Here is a 22,380-nt window from a genome sequence, read left to right as displayed (position 1 = left end):
CCGATTTTTCTCTGTACAGGTATTGGACCGGTTATCCACAATGCTCAGGATCTGCTAGATAACAGATCGTTCCGTAATTTTGATCTTCATACCTTAAGTTTACTAAAAAATCATGTAAACCCAATAGTCTGGTTTTGCTTCCAATACAAATTAATTATATCTTAGTTTGGATCAAGTACAAGGTACTGTTTTATTATTACAGAGAAAAAAGTCATTTTTAAAAATGTGAATGATTTGATTAAAATGGAGTCTATGGGAGATGGCTCTTCCGTAATTCGAAACTTTCTGGATAATGGGTTTCCAGATAACAGATCTCATACATGTAATAATAAAACAGTACCTTGTACTTGATCCCAACTAAGATATAATTAATCCTTATTGGAAGCAAAACCAGCCTATTGGGTTTATTTAATGTTTACATGATTTTCTATTAGACTTAAAGGAACACTAACATCAAAAAATTAAAGGTTTTTAAAGTACAGGTATGGGATCTGTTATCCAGAAACCTGTTATACGGAAAGTTCTGAATTACGGAAAGGCCGTCTCCCATAGACTCCATTATAATCATATAATCCAAAATTTTAAAAATGATTTCCTTTTTCTCTGCAGTAAGAAAACAGTTGCTTGTAATTGATCCCAACTAAGATATAATTAATCCTTAATGGAAGTAAAACCAGCCTATTGGGTTTATTTAATGTTTACATGATTTTCTAGTAGTCTTAAGGTGTGAAGATCCAAATTACAGAAAGACCAGTTATCCGGAAAGCCCCAGGTCCCGATGATTCCGTATAATAGGTCCAATACCTGTAATACAAATATAATGCAGTGTTTGCCCTGCAATGGTAATTATTGTTTATATAAATAAGCTGCTGTGTAGCAATGGGGGCAGCCATTCAAAGGAGAAAAGGCGCAGGTTACACAGCAGATAAGCTCTGTAGAACATAATGGTGTTATCTGTTATCCAGTATTTAACCTGTGCCATATAGCTTTATTTAAATTTCCACTACACAGCAGCTTGTTTATTTGAACTATAGTAGTGTTCTGAAGCAAACACATCAGTTTCATCAGTGCAGACCAAGAGTACATGATATTTTTATTACTTAATTTTTTGTTGTTACTGTTCCTTTAGGCTAAGGCCACACTAGGCGATAGCGCCGCGATTTGACTCGCGGCGACTTTTCGCCGCGACTTTTAAGCCGCAATCGCTGGGGAAACTTATACGCTGGCGTCTTTGGGGAATCGCGTAAAATCGCCAGCGTAAAAACACACGCGGCGATCTTTTCTCTACTGTCGCTCGAAATTGCCTCGCTAGGCGATTTCGAGCGACAATAGAAAAAAGATCGCCGCGTGTGTTTTTACGCTGGCGATTTTACGCGATTCCCCATAGACGCCAGCGCAAAAGTTTCCCCAGCGATTGCGGCTTAAAAGTCGCCGCGAGTCAAATCGCGGCGCTATCGCCTAGTGTGGCCTTAGCCTTAAGGTATGAAGATCCAAACTTAAAGAAAGATCCCTTATCCGAAAACCCCAGGACCTGAGCATTCTGGATAACAGGTCCTATACCTATATATCCTTTGAATAAACATGCTCTGGATATTTGGTGGCCCCTGACAGAAACCAAAGCAAAAATATAGCAATCTCAGGGGCGCTATGCAGCATTTCACATCATCCTGATGTTTTAGCTACATTTTAAAAAAAAGGCAAAACGATTAAGGTCTCTAGCATGCAACCTGCTGCTCTTATATGTACTATAAATGATGAGCTCTGGCCTCTCCTTTCCCAAGACTTCCTTTAGAGCAATTAGTGGTTACTCAGTCTCCTGAAGCAGCACAACAATCCAAAGATGGAGCACCAGAGAGTCTCTGAAGCAGCACAGTCAAACTTTTCAAGTGGGTAACTGCACTAATTTAACCATTATTTTATTTTTTCAGAAAAAAAAAAACAGTACACCCTATTCTAATTCCATAAACACTCCCATACACAGCTGATCACACCCATGTAAGTACAGGGCAGAAAATTATATTTATTTTGGAACTCCAGCTCTGACTCTGAGTCAGCTAAATGAGAAATGCTCTAATACTTAATACTTATGTTTTGCACATGCCCATCACACTTTCCCAGCAGATAATGGCTGGCATTTCAATGCGTACCCTTTTACCAAATGTTTGGGATTTTTAACACTGGTGACTTGAGACATTTCTCTATTTTTGCAAAAATTAAACTCCACTGAACTGAACAAAAAAATAGGCGTGACACCGTTTTACAGTTCACTTTAACCACTATACAGTTTTAATATCACATACATGTATTATTCATATACATTTTTATTACTACAGGCGTTTAAAACCTGATTAAGGAGGTAGAACATATTTACTATGGATCAATATATTGTTTTATACCATATGCACTATATATGTCTAGAACTTTCTCCTTTCTTCCTTACCAATACTTCCTATAAACTATTGTAATACTATTGGGGGATCCTGAAGAATTATTCTCTTTGTATACCATGAAGTTCCCTAGAAGCACTGCGCCAATGCAATTTGTTTTCTCCCATGTGTCAAAGAATTTTTTAACCCTTTTTTTTTCTGCATTGAGGCTTCAATCCAATCCATATTAAATAGGTGGGACAATTTTGACCGAAAGAGAGCAATGGATGGGGGTTGTGGGTTGGCACATGTGAGTTTTAAGTGCAGATTAAGAATAACCTATAAAACTACAACTATAAAACTATACTGTAGATGAAACCTATCTAGTTTTACTTCTCATTTTTGGGATCACAGCTTTACATTCTGTTGGAAAATGTAGTAGCTTGGCAGTGATATCATTGAAAACATGCCAAATTCTGATATTTAAAATTTGAGCCAAAATTTATGTTTAAAGGGGTTGTTCACCTTCCAAACACTTCATTCAGTTCAGTTCACTAGTCCCCTTCCAACCCGAAACCGGCCCGCCCCGTCCCCTCTATTCATAGAGCCACTACCACCCCATGGTGATGACAAAAGGGGAGGGGCAGGCACAAGCCTATAAATTGACGCGCCTGATTTTTTGTTGTAGCCAGCCCAAACACTCCCCACCCACGGGTTTTGGGCCAGCCCACACACTAACACCAATCCCTCTCCCAGAGCAGCTTCAGAAAGACAAAAGAATGTGAAAAATGAAACTTTAAACTTCAATATTAGAAAATAGAAAGCAACTGAAAAAGTCTGGTGAACCATCAGAACACAACTAAATTAAAAAAAAAAAAATGTCCATTTCCATTTAAGGGTTAATGTTTCCCAACACATCCCTTTTTACAGACGTTGAGAATAGATATTAAAGCAATACTGGCCTTTTTATGAGCTTTAAGCTGCTCTTCCCCATATTTCTGAACTTCTTTAATGAGATCTTGTAGCTTTTTAACAAGTTCAAGGTGACACCCAGCCAATTTTTCTGTTGAAGTTTTGAAAACATCCCAGACTGGCCCAAAAGTCCTGGAGTAAAACAGAAATTGGTTACTTCGGTCTAAAATATTAACAGGGTTATATTAGACAGAGAGTAATCGAACAAACATACCCGAGCTGTGTGTAATTGCTTGCAGACTTGGCAAGTTTGGTCATTGAACGTGAATACACCTCTTCTATTGTTGATCTGTAAAGCAAAAACATGTCTCAATGTAAACAATTTTGTATGAAGAAAGACCAGAAATATGCAGTATATGACATGAATGTCACTGATTACTTAAGACTAACAAAGAGAATTCTACACTCACTGACTTTGTGCAAGAGTTCTGCCCATTTGATCAGAGAGATCAGACATGTAATTTCCCCCCCACTTTCACCTGTACCAACAGTCTAAGGGCTCTTACACACGGCCGTTCTGACCTGCGCTCCCCTGCGTTCCGTTTTTTGTCGTTCAGCCGCAGGGGAGCGCAGGAATAGACGCAAGTCATTATTTGAAATGGGCCTGTACTCACTCAGGCGCGTGTAGGCGCCGAACGCAGGTTCAGACGCAACATGCTGCATTTTTCCTGCGTTCGGCGCCTACACGCGCCTTAGTGAGTACAGGCCCATTTCAAATAATGACTTGCGTCTATTCCTGCGCTCCCCTGCGGCTGAACGCCAAAAAACGGAACGCAGGGGAGCGCAGGTCGGAACGGCCGTGTGTAAGAGCCCTAAGGGTTCTTACTGATGAGCGGTTGAAGCTGCGCTCCATTTTTCTGCGTTCAGCCGCAGGGGAGCGCAGGAGTAGACGCATTAAGTTTTTTTCAATGGGGCTGTACTCACACAGGCGCATGTAGGTGCCAAACGCAGGTTGAGACGCAACATGCAACTGCATTTTTCCTGCGTTCGGCGCCTGCATGTGTCTGTGTGAGTACAGCCCCATTGAAAAAAACTTAATGCATCTACTCCTGCGCTCCCTTGCGGCTGAACGCAGAAAAACGGAACGCAGCTTCAACCGCTCGTCAGTAAGAACCCTTAGAGGGGATGAATATGTTGACTGTGCTTTTACATAGGTAACAGGATAGTTTTGTGCTTATATATTAGCATATCTAAACATGTATGTGGAAAGTGTGTTCCCCTTGAAGATGTCTGCAGTTTATTTTGAAAAAAATACTTTGATGTTTATTCCTTATGAACACACATTTACACTCACTTTATCTGCTAAAAGTTAAAAAAGAGAGAGAATTCAATATGCTGTAAATTAAACATAACAAACGGTGCAAGACTTTGGGGTATATTTATCAGAGTGAAGTTAGAGATCACCTCTAATACTTGGTTGCAGTGTGGCTCTGCTCTGGTTAACATGCTACAAACTAGTTTGGGGCAGAACTCCGTCTGTGTGACCTAAGCTTATATAAGGCCAGTTCCAGATATTATGGGGTATATTTATCAAAGAGTGAAGTTAAAGATCCCCACAGTCCACTAGAGTGAAATTCCGCCATTTTCTATGGGATTTTTAAAGGCGTTTTTATCAAAGGGTGAAAGTGAAAGTTCACCCTTTGATAAATACGCCTTTAAAAATCCCATACAAATGAATGGAGAGAGAGGCTGTATTTCACTCTAGTAGACTGTGTCGATCTTTAAATTCACTCTTTGATAAATATACCCCATAATATCTGGAACTGGCCTTATATAAGCTTGGGTCACACAGACAGAGTTCTGCCCCAAACTAGTTTGTAGCATGTTCACCAGTGCTGAGCCACACTAGTTCAGAACTCTCTATCCTTTTTATTTTGACCATTTGACAACTAACTGCTCTTCTTCTGCATCTTGATCATTCCTGCTATTAGAGGTGGCTGCTGAAAAGCAAATTTTTTCCCCCATTAATAAATCATTAAGCAGCAATGCAAAGGTTAATATTGTGCATTTTGTGTCTACAGCTGCCAGTGACCCAGCTGCTCTGGAACAACCATTTCCAACATACCACAACAACCAAATACTGATGAGCCGAGAGAGAGAGCGAAAGGACTGAGACTACAATAGGGCAGAGAGGGATACTGCAGGATCATGGTTAAGTTGGGATAAAGAGGGACATGGAAGGAACATGGTGGTGTAGGGGCAGAGAAGGATATGGCAGGATCGGGGTTGACTTGGGAAAAAGAGGGACATGGAAGGAACATGGTGGTGTAGGGGCAGAGAAGGATATGGCAGGATCGGGGTTGACTTGGGATAAAGAGGGACATGGAAGGAACATGGAGGTGTAGGGGCAGAGAAGGATATGGCAGGATCGGGGTTGACTTGGGATCAAGAGGGAAATGGAAGGAACATGGTGGTGTAGGGGCAGAGAAGGATATGGCAGTATCGGGGTTGACTTGGGATAAAGAGGGCATGGAAGTAACATGGTGGATTAGGGGCAGAGAGGGCAAATCTACTATCTTACAGGAAGACTTAACTGTGCCGTCTCTCAAACCATAGTAGATGTAAAGCATAGGAATGACCATGGTGATCACTAAGCCCCTCTTTGTCCCATTAACACGAGACACAGAGAACATATCAAAGTCAAGCAAAAAGCAAAACACATCATTGTTTAATGCTTTTTATTTGTGTTTGCCATATACTAATACCAGCTGATAATGGCACACTTGGATGGACTAAACTACTTACAACCATTTACCATTTTGGATGTGTGTGCCAAGTATTAAATAGATAATTCAGATCTCAGAAATGCCAGCATTCTACAATTGTTCATGCAGATTTGCCCAGTAAGGGAACTGTGCGACATCAATACTGAGAAGGGGTCTAATCGTGGGATTAATGAAGCCTGTGAATAAATAGGGGTCTGCTCCTGTGTACAATACCCTATGCCAAGATATAATATTTATTATAACATATAAATATGTTATTATTATAACATTTATACAAATAACATACAGAAGACGTCAACTTTAAGAATCCCCTCTAATCCATCCTTAGAATATGGCTGGCTGCTACTACTTTATCTGGATAACTATAAATGAAGGGATTTCCAAGGCAAAGGACAAACAATTTTCATGGGGAATTATTCTTACAGTGCAATGGTGTCTCTGTAGTGCCTCATATTTACCTTTGGACTCTTAACTCTAGTGAGCCAGGTCTCTCTCCTCTATGAGTAATAAAAGGAAAGACGATGCCATATATTATTGGGATTCAGTACCATGCACAATTCCAGCCTTTGGTAAAGGTATGGGATCCATTACCCGGAAAATCATTATCCAGAAAAGCTCAGAATTGCGGAAAGGCCGACTCCCATAGAATCAGTTTTATCCAAATCCAAATTTTTAAAAATTATTTCCTTTTTCTCTGTAATAATAAAACAGTAGCTTGTACTTGATCCAAACTAAAATAGAATTAACCCTTATTTGATCAAAACCAGCCTATTTGATGTTTACATGGTTTTCTAGTAGACTTAATCTCCCCATAGACGCGACGATGCTTCTTGCCGAACGACCGATTTTAGGGAAGTCCAACCAATCCTTCGAAATTATCGTGCGGTTAGTGGGATTCTAACGAACGTACATCTTACGATTTTTCAGCCGACATCTGTCAGGAAATTGATCGGCCAGGTCAAAAAATCTTTGTCGGCCCCAGTGCAATCTATCTATGTTTGCAGGGCTAAGCAGGCAGCTCCCCTTTGTTTTCCTGGCAAATTGGTCTTTTTAGTTGACAATTCGTACGATCGTTTCCAAGAAAATCGTGGTCTCACGATGAGGATCGGATCTTTGAAAAATCTCAACATCTATGGCCAGCTTTAAGGTATGAAGATCCAAATTACAGAAAGATCTGTTATCTGAAAAACGCCAGGTCCTAAGCATTTTGGACGACGGGTGCCATACCTGAACAAATAATTTATGTGCAGAATCTGCATTGTATTTAAGATGCTTCCATGCGATTTTATAGTATTTTAAAATACTAACCTAACCTGCATCCCACTAACCTAAACTAACCTTGGGGTCAAGATATTTTTAATGGAAAAATAATTTTAACAAAGATTTTTACATAATGAAAAAAATGTAGCGCTAAGCTATAAACTGACTGCATCACAGAAGAGAGTTCTGGATTTCCCATGTGCAAACAGCATGTACTTTGCAGCAGGAACCTGCTGATTTACTAAAACTTGACTTCAGTCACTGTGTGCTTTTTCATAGCCACATAAAGCCCTTTATTCTGATGGCATTACAGACATTATAGACATTCTGCATGGCTGCATTACAGGTACAAAGTCAGGAAAGAAACACAAGAGGGGAGGGGTTAAGCATAACAGTGGCGTAACTAGATGTTGCTGGGCTCCACAGCAAATTAATTCTAGGGCCCCCAACATATCCAGTGTTTGTCCTGTTTTAACAATATATGTTGAAATTGCCCATCAATGAGAGCCTCATGGGGCCCCCTGTACCTCCTGGGCCCCCCTGCAGCCACAGGTTCTGCTTCCTCTGTAGTTACGCACCTGAGAGGGGTTAAGCATAACAATGGGAGGCAAATGACAGAGCCGATGTTTACTGGCAGCTCTTCACTAGCAACAGTAGAGTAAGAAATAAGCAACAGCTGGAATCACAAAGCAGGGACTGTGTTCAGTTCTAATGGAAGCAGCGCAGACTGGCACTGGTTTACCCCACATTCACAGCACTACATATTCACATACCACATTTAATATTATTATGGGGAGCAATGTTTCGGTCACTTACAGAACTAAAGGAATTTGAGAGCACCAGCGCCCGGTAGCTGAGCTGATCACTAGAACTGGGAAACTGCTCAGGTCTACAGTATTTAGCACATGACTTAAAAGGTACAGATTGTTTGAAGGGGAGGTTCACTTTTAGTATGTTATAGAATGGACAATTCTAAGCAACTTTTGAAATGGCCTCCATTTTTTCTTTTGTATAGATTTTGAATTATTTGCCTTCTTCTTCTGATGTTTTGCAGTTTCCATATGGGGGGTCACTGACCCCATCTAAAAATTAAATGCTCTGCAAGGCTACCAATGTATGGTTATTGCTACTTTTTATGACTCATCTTTCTATTCAATAACGAAAAGGCAGGAGGGGATGCAGGTATTGGCACTGGCCTAGCCACACGCCAGCAATGAATCCAACAATGAAAGTAGCCAATGCATAAAAAGGTATCGGCTACTTTCATTATTGGGTTCATCTTTCTATTCAGACCCTCTCCTATTCATATTCCAGTCTCTTATTTAATTCATTGCATGGTTACTAGGGTAATTTGGACCCTAGCAACCATTTTGCTGAAATTGCAAGCTGGAGTGCTGCTAAAGAACTCAAAAATCACAAATAAAAAATGAAAACCAATTGCAAATTATCTCAGTATATCACTCCCTACATCATACTAAGGGGTCCGTTTACTAAAGTCGCCAAATACGTTTTCGCCAGTTTACTAACCTGCGGTAAATATAAATTTGCGATTTTTATACTCGCAAAATTTTACCGCCACCTGTGTAGTGGAGTAAAAGTATTTTTTCACCAGAAAATTCTCAAGGAGCAGGAAATATCCCATAATACTTTTTTTTACCCATCATTCTTTGCTGACAGTCGAGAGATCTGTAGCTATTGCTGACCGGATGTTTTGGCTTCTGCTTCTATCTGTTGCAACAGCAGCAGTTTCAGCTCAGAGTCGTATTATTGGCAGCGGAGATCACAGTCCAAGGATTCGTCAGCCTCTACGCTTTTTTGGTTTCATTGTGATTGGCTACATTAAACTGTGCATTTCTATGAAGCAAAGAGATTGACTGGTATGATTTCTTGTTCATATGATTCTATTGGCAGAAGGGTTTATATGATGCATAAATGTTTGATTGGTGTTACTCTGGTAATGTTGTTGGATGGTATAATCATCAGTCAATAAAGTTTATGAGTTTTGAAGAGGCATTTCTGGCAATAAATGTCACAGTAAAAATTGCCATAATAACCGCCATAAAACAAGACTATTTTATAGCATAAATATTCGCAAAAAACTCAATTTGTCCCCAGAAAATTCGCAACTTGCTAAAATTACCGCTAACACAAGCTGGTTCGTTAACGTAGTTACCGCAAGTGATCGCAGTGACTTCTGAGCATATCGCTGTTTAGTAAACTTAGTCGCTGCGAATATTCTGCTGGAAAAATATTCTCAGCGATAACATGCGGAAACTTAAAGTCAAATTTACCGCACTTTAGTAAACGGACCCCTAAATGTTAATTTACAGGTTAACAACTCCTTTTATAGAGTATTTCACTTTGTGGTGGTTTAGCCCCAAACACACATAATTTTACTTAAAGTGATACGGACAGTAGAAATTTTCTTTTCAAAATATTGAATATCTACATTAAAAGTTACATATAGGTCACATCGATCGTTTTTTGCAGACAGTTCTGCTTTTGTAAGTAATTATTACTTGAAGTTTCTAAACCTGACTGTTTTGCCAACATGACTGTCCCATCTTAGTCTCAGTCAGTTAGAGTTTATAATGCTAACGGACTCCTGCTGCACAAATATGGCAGCCCCCTCATAGAGGAACATAGGCGTAAGAAAGGTAATGTAAAAGCATCAGGCAAATACTTTTATGGCAAAATTATAAATAGCATTCAAAGATAATGTTATGATGGATATAAAGAAAGGTTATTTTCTGGTGTCAGTTACTCTTTAAAGGGCCACTACATCCTATATTTTTCAACAGAATTATGCTCAAAGTGCTTGGGTCCCACATGTTGGCAAAACTACAATTCCCAGAATGTATTATTTCATGATTACATGTTTAAGAATGTGGGCATTTGTTGTCCAGGAGGGAGTCGTATGATTTTATGTTATCTCTACAAGCTACAAGTGCCCTCTGTAACAGTTCCACTTGCTTTCCTGTACAGCTGGCACTGCCCACTCTGAAATCTGCCCATAACCTGGAATCAATCTGCCTAATACAGTTGGGCTTATTTATCAAAACTGGGCAAAGTTGCCCATGGGCAGTAACTCATATCAACCAATCAGACACTGTTATTTTTCCAGACAGCTGCAGGTAGAAAAATGAATGCAACAATTTAATTGGTTGCCATGGTTTACTATCCATGAACAAATCTGGCCAGGTTTGATAAATGACCCCAAGTTTGTTTTCTATGCAAGGTTCAGCAAAGATGGGGCATTTTTATTTGCTACATGCTTGACATCAAGGCCCCCCACGGGCCATTTTATTTGTCACAGTATTCTCACACCTTGTTCAGCAGAAACAGAAATGCAATGTTTATGGCAGATATTTCTGCCGATATAAAGGAATCACTCTGTAAAAAAGAATGTCAGCAGCCACAAGGGTTACAACATATAAAGGAAGAAGTATGGAATGTAAGCCAGTTACTAGCAGGAGCGTGTTCATTTTTGGCATTACTAGAAGGCATCCAACCATAGGCAAGTTAGGCCGTCCACAGGCAGCAGTTGCATTTAGGAGATACCAGATTATACAGAAATAGCCAGAGAGAGTAAACAGCATGGCTGCTCTAACGCTGATTTAAAAAAATAAACATATTTACAAAAACATGGTGTGACTGTGCATAATATGTCCGTTATCGGTTTTCCAAGATTTATAGAAACATCAAACATACTCATTAGGTAGGGACAATATGCAGCTAGGTTATTTAGCTAATCCAATCCACTCCAGGAGAATTTAACTACAAGCAGTACCCGGAATGATAATGTAACCTTCAACTACGGCATACAGTGGGGGCACTCTCTGGCACTTTGAATGGGCGGTGGGCAGCACACCACATATCCAAAAATGAGCACTGAAAACATGTATATATATATATGTATATATATATATATATATATATATATATATATATATATATATATATATATATATACACACACACATATATATATATATATATATCCCTTACATGTTTAATTTATGGTGACAAATGTAAATGTCTCTCACCATTTTTGAATAAAGTAAGATGTAAAAACAAACCTTTCCCTTATGAAGTCAGACAGCTCTTTTGTGGATATCTGGCCATGTTTCATATTATGATACAGTACATCAAAGCCACTGTTCTTCTCCCCCTGTAATAAAGCATAGCAATTATTAAATATATTATATAAAAATGTATCGGTAAGGAAATAGATACAGAGAGATTTTAGCTAAGAGCAAAGAATATAAGATAAGTATGTTGTGTCATGCTAGCCACAAATATAAAGATAACATACATCATATTGTAAAATCTTAATATAAATACACAGTAAGAGGTGGTGGCAGTGCCAGGCAGCTGCTGCAAAAGTGAATACCGCCTTGTACCCTCTAGATACAATATATACCAGCAGAAAATGAAATAGTATATTGCTTCTTTAGAAAACTTTACCATGGCTAGAAAACAGGGTTCACTTTTAGGAACCAATAAATATGTGTGTGATGAATCCAGAAAAGGGCAAAATATAGTAATTAGTAGTCCAGTGTCCTGGTTACTCGATGTGATTAAGAGCAGGAGGTATTAAAAGCTTTATGAATACAGTTATGCCAGCACAATGCACACAAGAACACTAGATGAGGTTTTGTTCTAACGATCTGCACCGGTGTAGCTGCTCACTTTCCTTAAAAGTTTTTTTTATTGATCACATCTTTCGGATCAGCATGGATCCTTTTTCAAGTGAAAAAGGATCAATGCTGATCCGAAACGTTGTGATCAATATAAAAAAACTTTTGCAGCAGAGTCTGCAGATGGTGTGCTCCATCCTCTACCTTATCGTTTAAGCACACAAGAACACACACACTCTCTACATCAATGCGTCTGCCACAGATGTGGCGGAAAATAATACCAATATGTTCCTACAATAGTTGGGAGGACCACAACATGGCATGATCCCTCCACAAGCTGGAGTAGAAATGTAAAAAATACAGCTAATAGGAATATTAATAGGAATATTGCACCACCACCAGCCAAGCATTACTGAAAGAACTGGCCTTCAAGTTAAGCTTGGTCTGAGTGCAGGAGCTATAAGTAATTCTGGCATTGGGTGGTGGGGGCAGCTAAAGGGAGATTCTGAAACACATCATGTGGTCTACTCTTACTATTGATAGTGTTAGGGCAGAGACACACGCTCAGATTCGGGGAGATTAGTTGTCCAGCGACATCTCCTCTTCTTCGGGGCGACAAATCTCCGCAAACTGCTTTCCCGACGGCTAGAATGTAAATTGCCGGCGGGATGGCACTCAGGTCGCTTCGTTTTCCTAAGTTTCCTCATGAGGTAGCTTCAGACAACTTGGAAAATGAAGTGCTCCGAGTGCCATCCCGCCGTGAATTACATTCTAGCTGGCTGGAAGGCAGTTCGGGGAGATTAGTAGCCCTGAAGAAGAGGAGATTTGCTGCCGGGCGACTAGTCTCCCCGAATCGGAGCGTGTCTCTGCCCTTATGTTCTTACCAGTTATAGGTATGTGTCATTATCTCCTCAATTCTCTAAGTGTGCTGAAAGGCCAGAAAATACAACAGACAACCTTCTAAATACTTTTTGGGGGATGCAATCTTATGGGGGAATGTAATAAACAACTCCCTGTCTAGTAACCAATCAAAAAGGCAGCATTTACTAATCAGGTCTAAGAAAACATATGATAGCTACAGAATACTAGATATGGCTAAACTATATACCTCACTACATTACACTATTCATCTGTGTCTTAAACATTCATCCATTCTGTGTGTACATTACATTAAGTGGAGTTTTAAATACAGTGAGTCCTCACGTTACATACACCTGACTTACATACAACTCACACTTACAAATGGGGCTATTACAGTAACATACTATGGTTTGCTTGGCTTTTATTAGCATTTAGCTTTAATAAACCACCTGCCCCAAAATACATATGCACAGAAAGGTAAAAAGAAATACTATGTGAAGACAAACATTTGTCTTGTTGCATTTAATAAGTAAATGTATATATTTCAACTTACATAAAAACTGATACCGACACGTTCCTATAAAAATCATAGGAACGTATCGTATCAAGTAATTGCTGCACCCACAATAGTTTCCCTGAAAGCATCCCTCAAAGTCGTCCCCAGCCCCGCAACCCTCCATTGACCAGACCCTCCGACACTGCTAAAAGACCTTTCCTTGCAGTTTCAGTGACGCTGAGCTGGGGGCGGCGTGATCCTTCCATAGGCGGATTATGAATGAAAACAGGACTTCAGCCTATGGAAGGATTGCTCCGCCCCCAGCCCAGTGTCACAGAAGCAAAGCAGAAGATCCGCTAGTAGTGTGATCGGGTCTGCTGCGCAAAGGTTCGCGGGGCGGCTTTGAGGGGGGCTTTCAGGGGAACGATTACAGGTGCAGCAACTACTTGATACTTAAACGTTCCTATGATTTTTATAGGAAATTGCTTTAGGAACAAACCTACAGACCTTATCTCGTAAGTAACCCAGGGACTGCCTGTATTTGCCACTTTAGCCAAAGGGACCTACAAAATGAAACAATGTTTCATCTATTAAAATCCCACAAAAGGTATACTTTTCTGAAAAACGGCAGACTAAGGAGGTCATTTACAAACAATTGAATGTCTCATTTTTTATAGGAATATCTAAAAATTAGTGTTTTTCTAATTTTTTACAAAAGAAGTAAAAAAAAAAGAAAACACGAAAACCACTAATACAAAACTCCGCCAGGTAAAAGTTGTCGAGGTCATATAGAAGTTAATGGGAGCTGTGTTGATCTAAATCCATTGGGACTTTGAGAGGTTTATGCATTTTTCATTGCTAGGAATTGTCCAAAAAACGTTTTTAGATGTTTTCACGGTATTCGTATTTTTTAGCACAGAGTTCAGTGTCATTTTCAGCTCATACTGTTTAATTTACATTATGTAATAAATCTCCCAACATTCGTAATTTTAGAGTTTGTGAGTTTAGTCCTTATAATAATATTTACTAATATCAGTAAATAATAGTCCTTAGGTCCTTATATGGAACCACCAACTTATGTACTTTCTGTAACAAGTTTTCATCCAGGACAGGCAGTTCGAGGCAATGTCAAGGAAAAGATATTACAGCACTAATTCACCTATACATCAATAGTGCACATATACACCAAGCAGCACTATCACTATACAAAAGCTTATCCCTACTTACAGATGGGGAGCTGTAGATAACATTATTTTCCAATTAAAGTGCACTCGTTCCTAAGTACCATGCTTAATCTTACCAAACCACAAAGAGTATGAAGACAAAATGCATTTATCTTGTTAGAAGCATAAAACGGTCAACTATTTGGTGGTTAAAAACGTTCCATGGATGTAACGTCTTTTCAAACTTTTTCTGTGTGTTTAATAAATAGTTTTAAAATCAATTCAGCCGGTACAAGTTAACTTTTCGTATGTTATAGAATGGCCAATTCTAAGCAACTTTTCAACTGGTCTTGATTATTAATTTTTTATAATTTTTTTTCTTTTACTTATTTGCCTTTTTCTTCTGACTGTATGACTGTTCTGACTATGAAGATTTTCATTCATCCAGGTCAAGGTATATCTTGTATAGGTAAATCTAAAAACTATTTCCATCTTTCAAAAGGAGGTCACTGACCCCATGTAAAAGACACATGCTCTGTAAGGCTACAAATGTATTGTTATTGCTACTTATTTATTACTCATCTTAATTTTCCGGCTCTCTCCTATTTATATTCCAGTCTCTTAAGCAAATCAGTGCATGGTTGCTAGGGTAATTTGGAGCCTAGCAACCAAATTGCTGAAATTGCAAACTGCAGAACTGCTGAATAAAAAGCAAAATAACTTGAAAAATAACAAACCAAATTGCAAATTATCTCAGAATATCACTCTCTTTATCATATTAAAAGTTAAATCAAAGGTGAACAACCCATTTGAGTTTCCTGAATGAAATGGCAGGTGCCTCCTGCTTCCATTTCCAAGGGTGTAGTCTCTAAGGATTGTCAGCTTCCTGTGCAGAACAAACGCACGTTACTGAAAATGTTATCCACAGTGGACTAAAAGTCTAACACACCAGAGGCTCAAAAGCCAAAATACATTGAAGATGCCAGGATTTGGAACACTACTTCAAATCCCTGCCCTTACAGTGGGATTCAGATCTGGCCAATACTTCATGTTCAGCTAAACTAAATTGAAACCTTTGGACTTTTCAGCACTGAACAACTTAAGGTAATAAATATTCATTTATGCAATGTATTTTGTTCAATGTTGCTCAATTTGAATATCAAATATCTAATTATAAAGGCCCCCATACAGGGCCCAATAAAAGCTGCAGACAGATCGAGTCGGCAGCTTATTGGCCCAAGTGTGGGGCCATGCGACAGGCTTCCCCGATTGATATCTGGCCGAAAGTTGTCCAGATCTCGATTTGGCAAGTTAAAAAATCCTGTTGGCTCACGGCCGCATCTGTGCGTTTATGCGGTCCCTCGATCCATTTCGGAATGCATAATGATCCGATCGTTGGGCCCTAAAGCCCACATTCGGATTAGCCCAATATCGCCCACTTCAATGTGGGCATATTGGGGAGAGATCCTCTCATTTGACAACATTGCCAAACTAGCGGATCTCTACGTCTATGGCCACCTTTAGAGCAGCTCTGAAACAGACTTTAGTACAACTTCAGTTCTGGAAGTGCAGTCAGTAGGGGCTGAAACTGCTGAGAAATGTTAGCAACTGATAATGAAATAATAAGGTTAAAGGAGTGGTTCACCTTTAAGTTAAATTTTCATATGTTATAGAATGGCTGATTCTATGCAACTTTCCAATTGATCTTTACTATTTTATTTCTTTATAGTTTTTTAATTATTTGCCTTTTTACTCTTTCCAATTTGTTTCTAAAATGCTCTGTAAGGTTACAAATTTATTGTTATTTTTATAAATGATATTTCTATTCAGCAGTGCATGGTTGCTAGGGTAATTTGGACCCTAGCAACCAGACTGGAAAACTGGAGAGCTGCTGAATAAAAAGCTAAATAACTCAAACACCAGAATAAAAAATGAAAACCAATTGCAAATTGTCTCAGTATATCACTCTCTACATCATACTAAAAGTAAACTTAAAGGAGAAGGAAAGTAAGCCTTATCAGAAAGGTCTATATAAATATACCAGTAAACCCTCAAAGTAATGCTGCTCTGAGTCCTTTGTCAAAAGAAACATAGCATTTCTTTCCTTCTATTGTGTACAAATGGGCATCTGTCAGACCTCCTGTTTTCAGCTTCCAGGGCTTGGGCTTGAGCATGCTCAGTTTGCTCCTCTCCCCCCCCCCCACCCTGCTGTAATCTGAACCCAGAGCTATGAGTGAGCAGGGTGAGAAGTGATGCCACACCAATCTAATATGGCAGCTGCTATCCTAAACAAACAGAGAATGCTTCTAGAGCAGTTTACTCAGGTATAGTAAAGCATTCTGCAGAATAAATAGTCTTATAGCTTGCACTATTGTGGCTTATCTATTGGCAATAAACTGCTTTGTAGCTTTACTTCTCCTTTAAGGGTGAACAACCCCTTTAATGGCACATGAAACACAGAGGAGGATAAACCACCAATATATCCCACAACCATAGTCACTGGGCACACCAGGCTCATTTTGGGAATTTTTTTAGCTAAAATCCACCGCTCGTGCACAGTTATAGGCAAGTTCATTCATCTCAGTTTCTGCACACATGGGAAGGTTACAGACTTTAAAACAATTTGAAGTATTGTGTAAAATCCTATCTTTTTAAAAACAAATGTTTCCCAGCAAAATTTATTGCACAATGCTTAGGTGAAATTACAATTTCTCTGCAAAATTTAGCCTAACCTTTATTAAATCCAAGCTACAAAGAAAAACCTCCAAATGATAAACTGTAAGAAATCTCAAATGATCTAGAGCTTGTTACAATTAGCATTTACTCAAGGGAACAAATCAAGTCGCTTCCGAATAAATGAAAGCTTTTTCAGTGCACGGCCAATGATAAGACATGGAAACAAATCACTGGCACAAAAACATTCCAGAGTTACTTACAGGAAATAGAGAAAGGACTTCCCTAAAAACAAAATGTATTTCTGAAAAAGAGAAAAGTCAAGAATTGGGAATTAAAGAAACAGAACGTATAAAAATAATGATAATCTATTTTCATTCAGCAACATGTTAATTCAGCCCCCCAGTGTTTTTATAGATTAAATCCCTTTCTCTCCCAACTGCCTCAGTTTATATAACAAGCGCTAAAATAAAGGAAGGGCGGGAGGTTGATGAATGCTGCCATGATGAGTGACATGGAAACAGAGAAATTGCTCCTTAACAAAATTTCTAAGTCACCATGGCAGCAATTTATCAAACATTGGACATTCCAAAGCTAAAGACGGGAGGGACATATTTTCACTATGGAAAATGTATTATAGCCTGGAAATCTTTGCTCTCAAACCTGGCACCTAGAAACACCAAGATGTTTACCTTGCAATGAAAGTACTCAACAAGGACAATCTGGCTGCTGGGATGTGGCCATTGCCCTGGTACAATGTAGCTTGGAGCCCATCTAAATGATATGCCCTCGCACTACAAATAATAATCCAAGGACTAATGGTAGTCTTGCAGGGAGTCATACATTTGTTGTACCTCTTGAAATTAGGTACAATGCACCATATATCCATGTGGCTAGGTAGTGGGAAATATAGTTCATATAGGTATGGGATCCAATATCCGGAAAGCAGTTATCCAGAAAGCCCTGAATTATGGGAAAGCTGCCTCCCATAGACTTTATCCAAATAAAGCAAATTATTAAAGATGATTTCCTTTTTCCTCTGTAATAATAAAGCTACTTAATAATCTATAATTAATCCTCATTGGAAGCAACACCAGCCTTAAATGATTTTTCAAGCAGACTTAAAGGAGAACTAAAGTCTAATTAAAGAAGTAGCTAGAAATGTTGTACATTATGTTTTGTGCTTCTGTACCAGCCCAAGGCAACCACAGCCCTTTATCAGTAAAGGTCTATGTCTCCAAAGATGCCCCAGTAGCTCATTGTCTTCTTTTCTGTTGATTCACTGCACATGCTCTGTGCTGCTGTCACTTACTGAGCTTGGGACCCACTCACAATATACAGTACACATAGAATAGAAATGTCACAATATAAGGCCGATTAGTAATTATGTGGCAGCACATAAACCATTGCAACTAACTTCAGAATTTAATAATCAGACCCTTGTTTTCTGCTTGATAATTTGTGGTGACCCCTAAGCTTAGCCTCTCAACAGCTGTTCAGAGCCTACAGAGCAGACACTTTTCAAGATGGTGACCCCCTGTGACAAGTTTGATGTCCTGGATCATTGCTGCTATTGACAAGCTGAAACTTTAGGACAGTGTAATAAAATCAGTAAATCAAATATGGCATTTTTAGCCACATTAATTTTTAGGGTTTAGTTCTCCTTTAAGGTACAAAGATCCGGATTACAGAAAGATCCCTTATCTGGAAAACCCCAGGTCCTATACTTGTACTAAATAAAAGTACACCACTCGTGCTCTGGGTCTGCTTTAGGGTTAATGCCTGAAATGACCACCTTATTGTACCTTTACCAGGAAAAATGATGGTGATGGTGTTGGCAGAACAGAGAGTGAATATTATCTCTCCACCATAGCAAGCTGTGTGATAGCTACTAGAAATAAAAATTGGAAACAGTGTGCCAGTCTGAGTCTTGTTACCAAGGGTTCCAATGGAGATGAGGTCAGAGCTTGAGGAAAAAATTGGCAAAACCCACAGAGGAATTCTAAGTGGTGTATAAACCTATAATTTCACTGTGCAAAAGAGAATGTAATAAAAACATCCGTACCAGTGCAGAGAAGATGATGAAAATGAACAGCATGGACTCCAAGAAACAGTACTAAGAAATGACCACATACTGTCAGCGTCTAACAGCACTAACCAAGGAAAAGAACATACTTCCAGCTTGGCTTGTAAATAAATAGGGGCCATCTTAGCCTAGAGCATGCCAAAACAGCATGGACACCAAGAACCAGTACGAAGAAATGACCATGTACTGTCAGCGTCTAACAGCACTAACCAAGGAAAAGAACATACTGTACTTCCGGCTTGGCTTGTAAATGAATAGGGGCTATCTTAGCCCAGAGCATGCCAAAACAGCATGGACACCAAGAACCAGTACGAAGAAATGACCGCATACGGTCAGCTTCTAACAGCACTAACCAGGGAAAAGAACATACTGTCCTTCCGGCTTGGCTTGTAAATGAATAGGGGCCATCTTAGACTAGAGCATGCCAAAACAGCATGGACACCAAGAACCAGAACTAAGAAATGACCGCATACTGCCAGTGTCTTAACTGCACTTACCAAGGAAAAGAACATACTTTTGCTTTCACTTGTAAATGAAATGCATGGGGGCCATACATGCCAAAACCTGCAAGTCTAAAAAGCAAGACACAGAATCCCCTGCAATATTTCACCTGGTTTAGATTGACCTATAATGGATAATTTGCCTTACTTCCAACCACCAGGAGCCATAATGGAGACAGTATATGAATTGGGCGATAACTTGGGTTACATCTGCTTCTGTCCCCAAACAATGTTTGTGAAGTTCAAAGAAGGCATTTGGGGGCAAAAGCATGAGACGCTCTTTCTGGACAGTATTGTTTTGGTAAACTACAATGAAAATATTATGCTCTACTAATTAAAAGCCATCGTACCCTGACATGGAGGGCAGCACTCATAGTCCTGCCAACTGTGACCCACTGACATGCCTGAGATGTGCCCAATCAAGTTCGACTTTACATACTTAAATAAGTGTCTTTTCATTCCCAGGTATGAATAGGAACGGAAAGAACATACTCCTACACAGACAGCATGTAATAAGAATCAAAAAGTCCCTACAGGAAAAAAGGGATCAACAAGATTAACTCAACATCCAAACTTCACTAGAAACGTTTTACTGGCATATCCTTTACAGATTACAACCTCATTATTAAACAGCCAGACACTTTTATGTATTGGTTCAGAGAAAATGAATTAATGTCAGATTATACAGCAGGAAGAGATGCCGGAGCAAATGCATGTTAATCCCATTGCTTTCAGGCACTAAGCAGCATTGACCTTGTGGAGACAGCATCTGTACAAGCTGATAACTATTCCCTGGAATTTGCCTTGTGGGGTTCCAATAAATTAATATTTTGTGCTTGTGTGTATACAGTGATGTGAAAAACTATTTGCCCCTTCCTGATTTCTTATTCTTTTGCATGTTTGTCACACTTAAATGTTTCTGCTCATCAAAAACCGTTAACTATTAGTCAAAGATAACATAATTGAACACAAAATGCAGTTTTTAAATGAAGGTTTACGTTATTAAGGGAGAAAAAAACCTCCAAATCTACATGGGCCTGTGTGAAAAAGTGATTGCCCCCCTTGTTAAAAAATAACAACTGTGGTTTATCACACCTGAGTTCAATTTCAAAGGTTATAAAGCCATTTCTAAAGCTTTGGGACTCCAGCGAACCACAGTGAGAGCCATTATTCACAAATGGCAAAAACATGGAACAGTGGTGAACCTTCCCAGGAGTGGCCGGCCGACCAAAATTACCCCAAGAGCGCAGAGACAACTCATCCGAGAGGCCACAAAAGACCCCAGGACAACATCTAAAGAACTGCAGGCCTCACTTGCCTCAATTAAGGTCAGTGTTCACGACTCCACCATAAGAAAGAGACTGGGCAAAAACGGCCTGCATGGCAGATTTCCAAGGCGCAAACCACTTTTAAGCAAAAAGAAAATTAAGGCTTGTCTCAATTTTGCTAAAAAACATCTCAATGATTGCCAAGACTTTTGGGAAAATACCTTGTGGACCAACGAGACAAAAGTTGAACTTTTTGGAAGCTGCGCGTCCCGTTACATCTGGCGTAAAAGTAATACAGCATTTCAGAAAAAGAACATCATACCAACAGTAAAATATGGTGGTGGTAGTGTGATTGTCTGGGGTTGTTTTGCTGCTTCAGGACCTGGAAGACTTGCTGTGATAGATGGAACCATGAATTCTACTGTCTACCAAAAAATCCTGAAGGAGAATGTCCGGCCATCTGTTCGTCAACTCAAGCTGAAGCGATCTTGGGTGCTGCAGCAGGACAATGACCCAAAACACACCAGCAAATCCACCTCTGAATGGCTGAAGAAAAACAAAATGAAGAAGACTTTGGAGTGGCCTAGTCAAAGTCCTGACCTGAATCCTATTGAGATGTTGTGGCATGACCTTAAAAAGGTGGTTCATGCTAGAAAACCCTCAAATAAAGCTGAATTACAACAATTCTGCAAAGATGAGTGGGCCAAAATTCCTCCAGAGCGCTGTAAAAGACTCGTTGCAAGTTATCGCAAACGCTTGATTGCAGTTATTGCTGCTAAGGGTGGCCCAACCAGTTATTAGGTTCAGGGGGCAATTACTTTTTCACAAAGGTTTGGATTTCTTTTCTCCCTAAATAATAAAAACCCTCATTTAAAAACTGCATTTTGTGTTTACTTGTGTTATCTTTGACTAATAGTTAAATGTGTTTGATGATCAGAAACATTTTGTGTGACAAACATGCAAAAGAATAAGAAATCAGGAAGGGGGCAAATAGTTTTTCACACCACTGTATGTGGATTGCCCCAGCAATTCATAGCTCTTTACTTCTCCCTATAACACAATTACCACAAGGTAACTATTCACACAGCTTATTAGCAAAACAGTAGACACAACAAACTAGTTCACAAGTGAAAGAATAAAATAAAGTGCAGCAGAGTAGTTTGGTGGAGATTACTTGAAAGACCCTAAGCTATTGGTTACAACGAATAAGGTAAGTACTGATCAACCAAACCTACACACTTGTTTTGTTAATGGTCATATGGGTGGAACAGGACTTTGATTAGCAAATGTGATGCATATGAAGTGGACTGAATCAGCAACAAGGCAGTGCTGTTCATCTGATCAACAGGTCTTGGGGATGGATTGAAAT

The 22,380-nt window shown here is 39.3% G+C and overlaps 1 protein-coding gene across 2 annotated transcripts in view; it reads right to left on the bottom strand.

The window, feature by feature from the left end:
- fcho2.L (FCH and mu domain containing endocytic adaptor 2 L homeolog) overlaps positions 1–22,380 on the bottom strand; it is an 80,533-nt gene that overhangs the window by 44,464 nt on the left and 13,689 nt on the right. For both annotated transcript variants that reach the window (XM_041568752.1, XM_018265109.2), the window contains exons 2-4: positions 11,404–11,495; positions 3,553–3,627; positions 3,329–3,470 (exon numbers count right to left, since the gene is read on the bottom strand). In XM_041568752.1, coding sequence (XP_041424686.1) covers positions 3,329–3,470; positions 3,553–3,627; positions 11,404–11,495 — 309 coding nt within the window. The remainder of the gene's footprint in view (positions 1–3,328; positions 3,471–3,552; positions 3,628–11,403; positions 11,496–22,380) is intronic.

The sequence above is a fragment of the Xenopus laevis genome, chromosome 1L (assembly GCF_017654675.1).
Source record: "Xenopus laevis strain J_2021 chromosome 1L, Xenopus_laevis_v10.1, whole genome shotgun sequence".
NCBI lineage: Eukaryota > Metazoa > Chordata > Amphibia > Anura > Pipidae > Xenopus > Xenopus laevis.
Note: the sequence above shows the minus strand (reverse complement) of the source record. Positions and strands in the feature narration are given on the sequence as shown.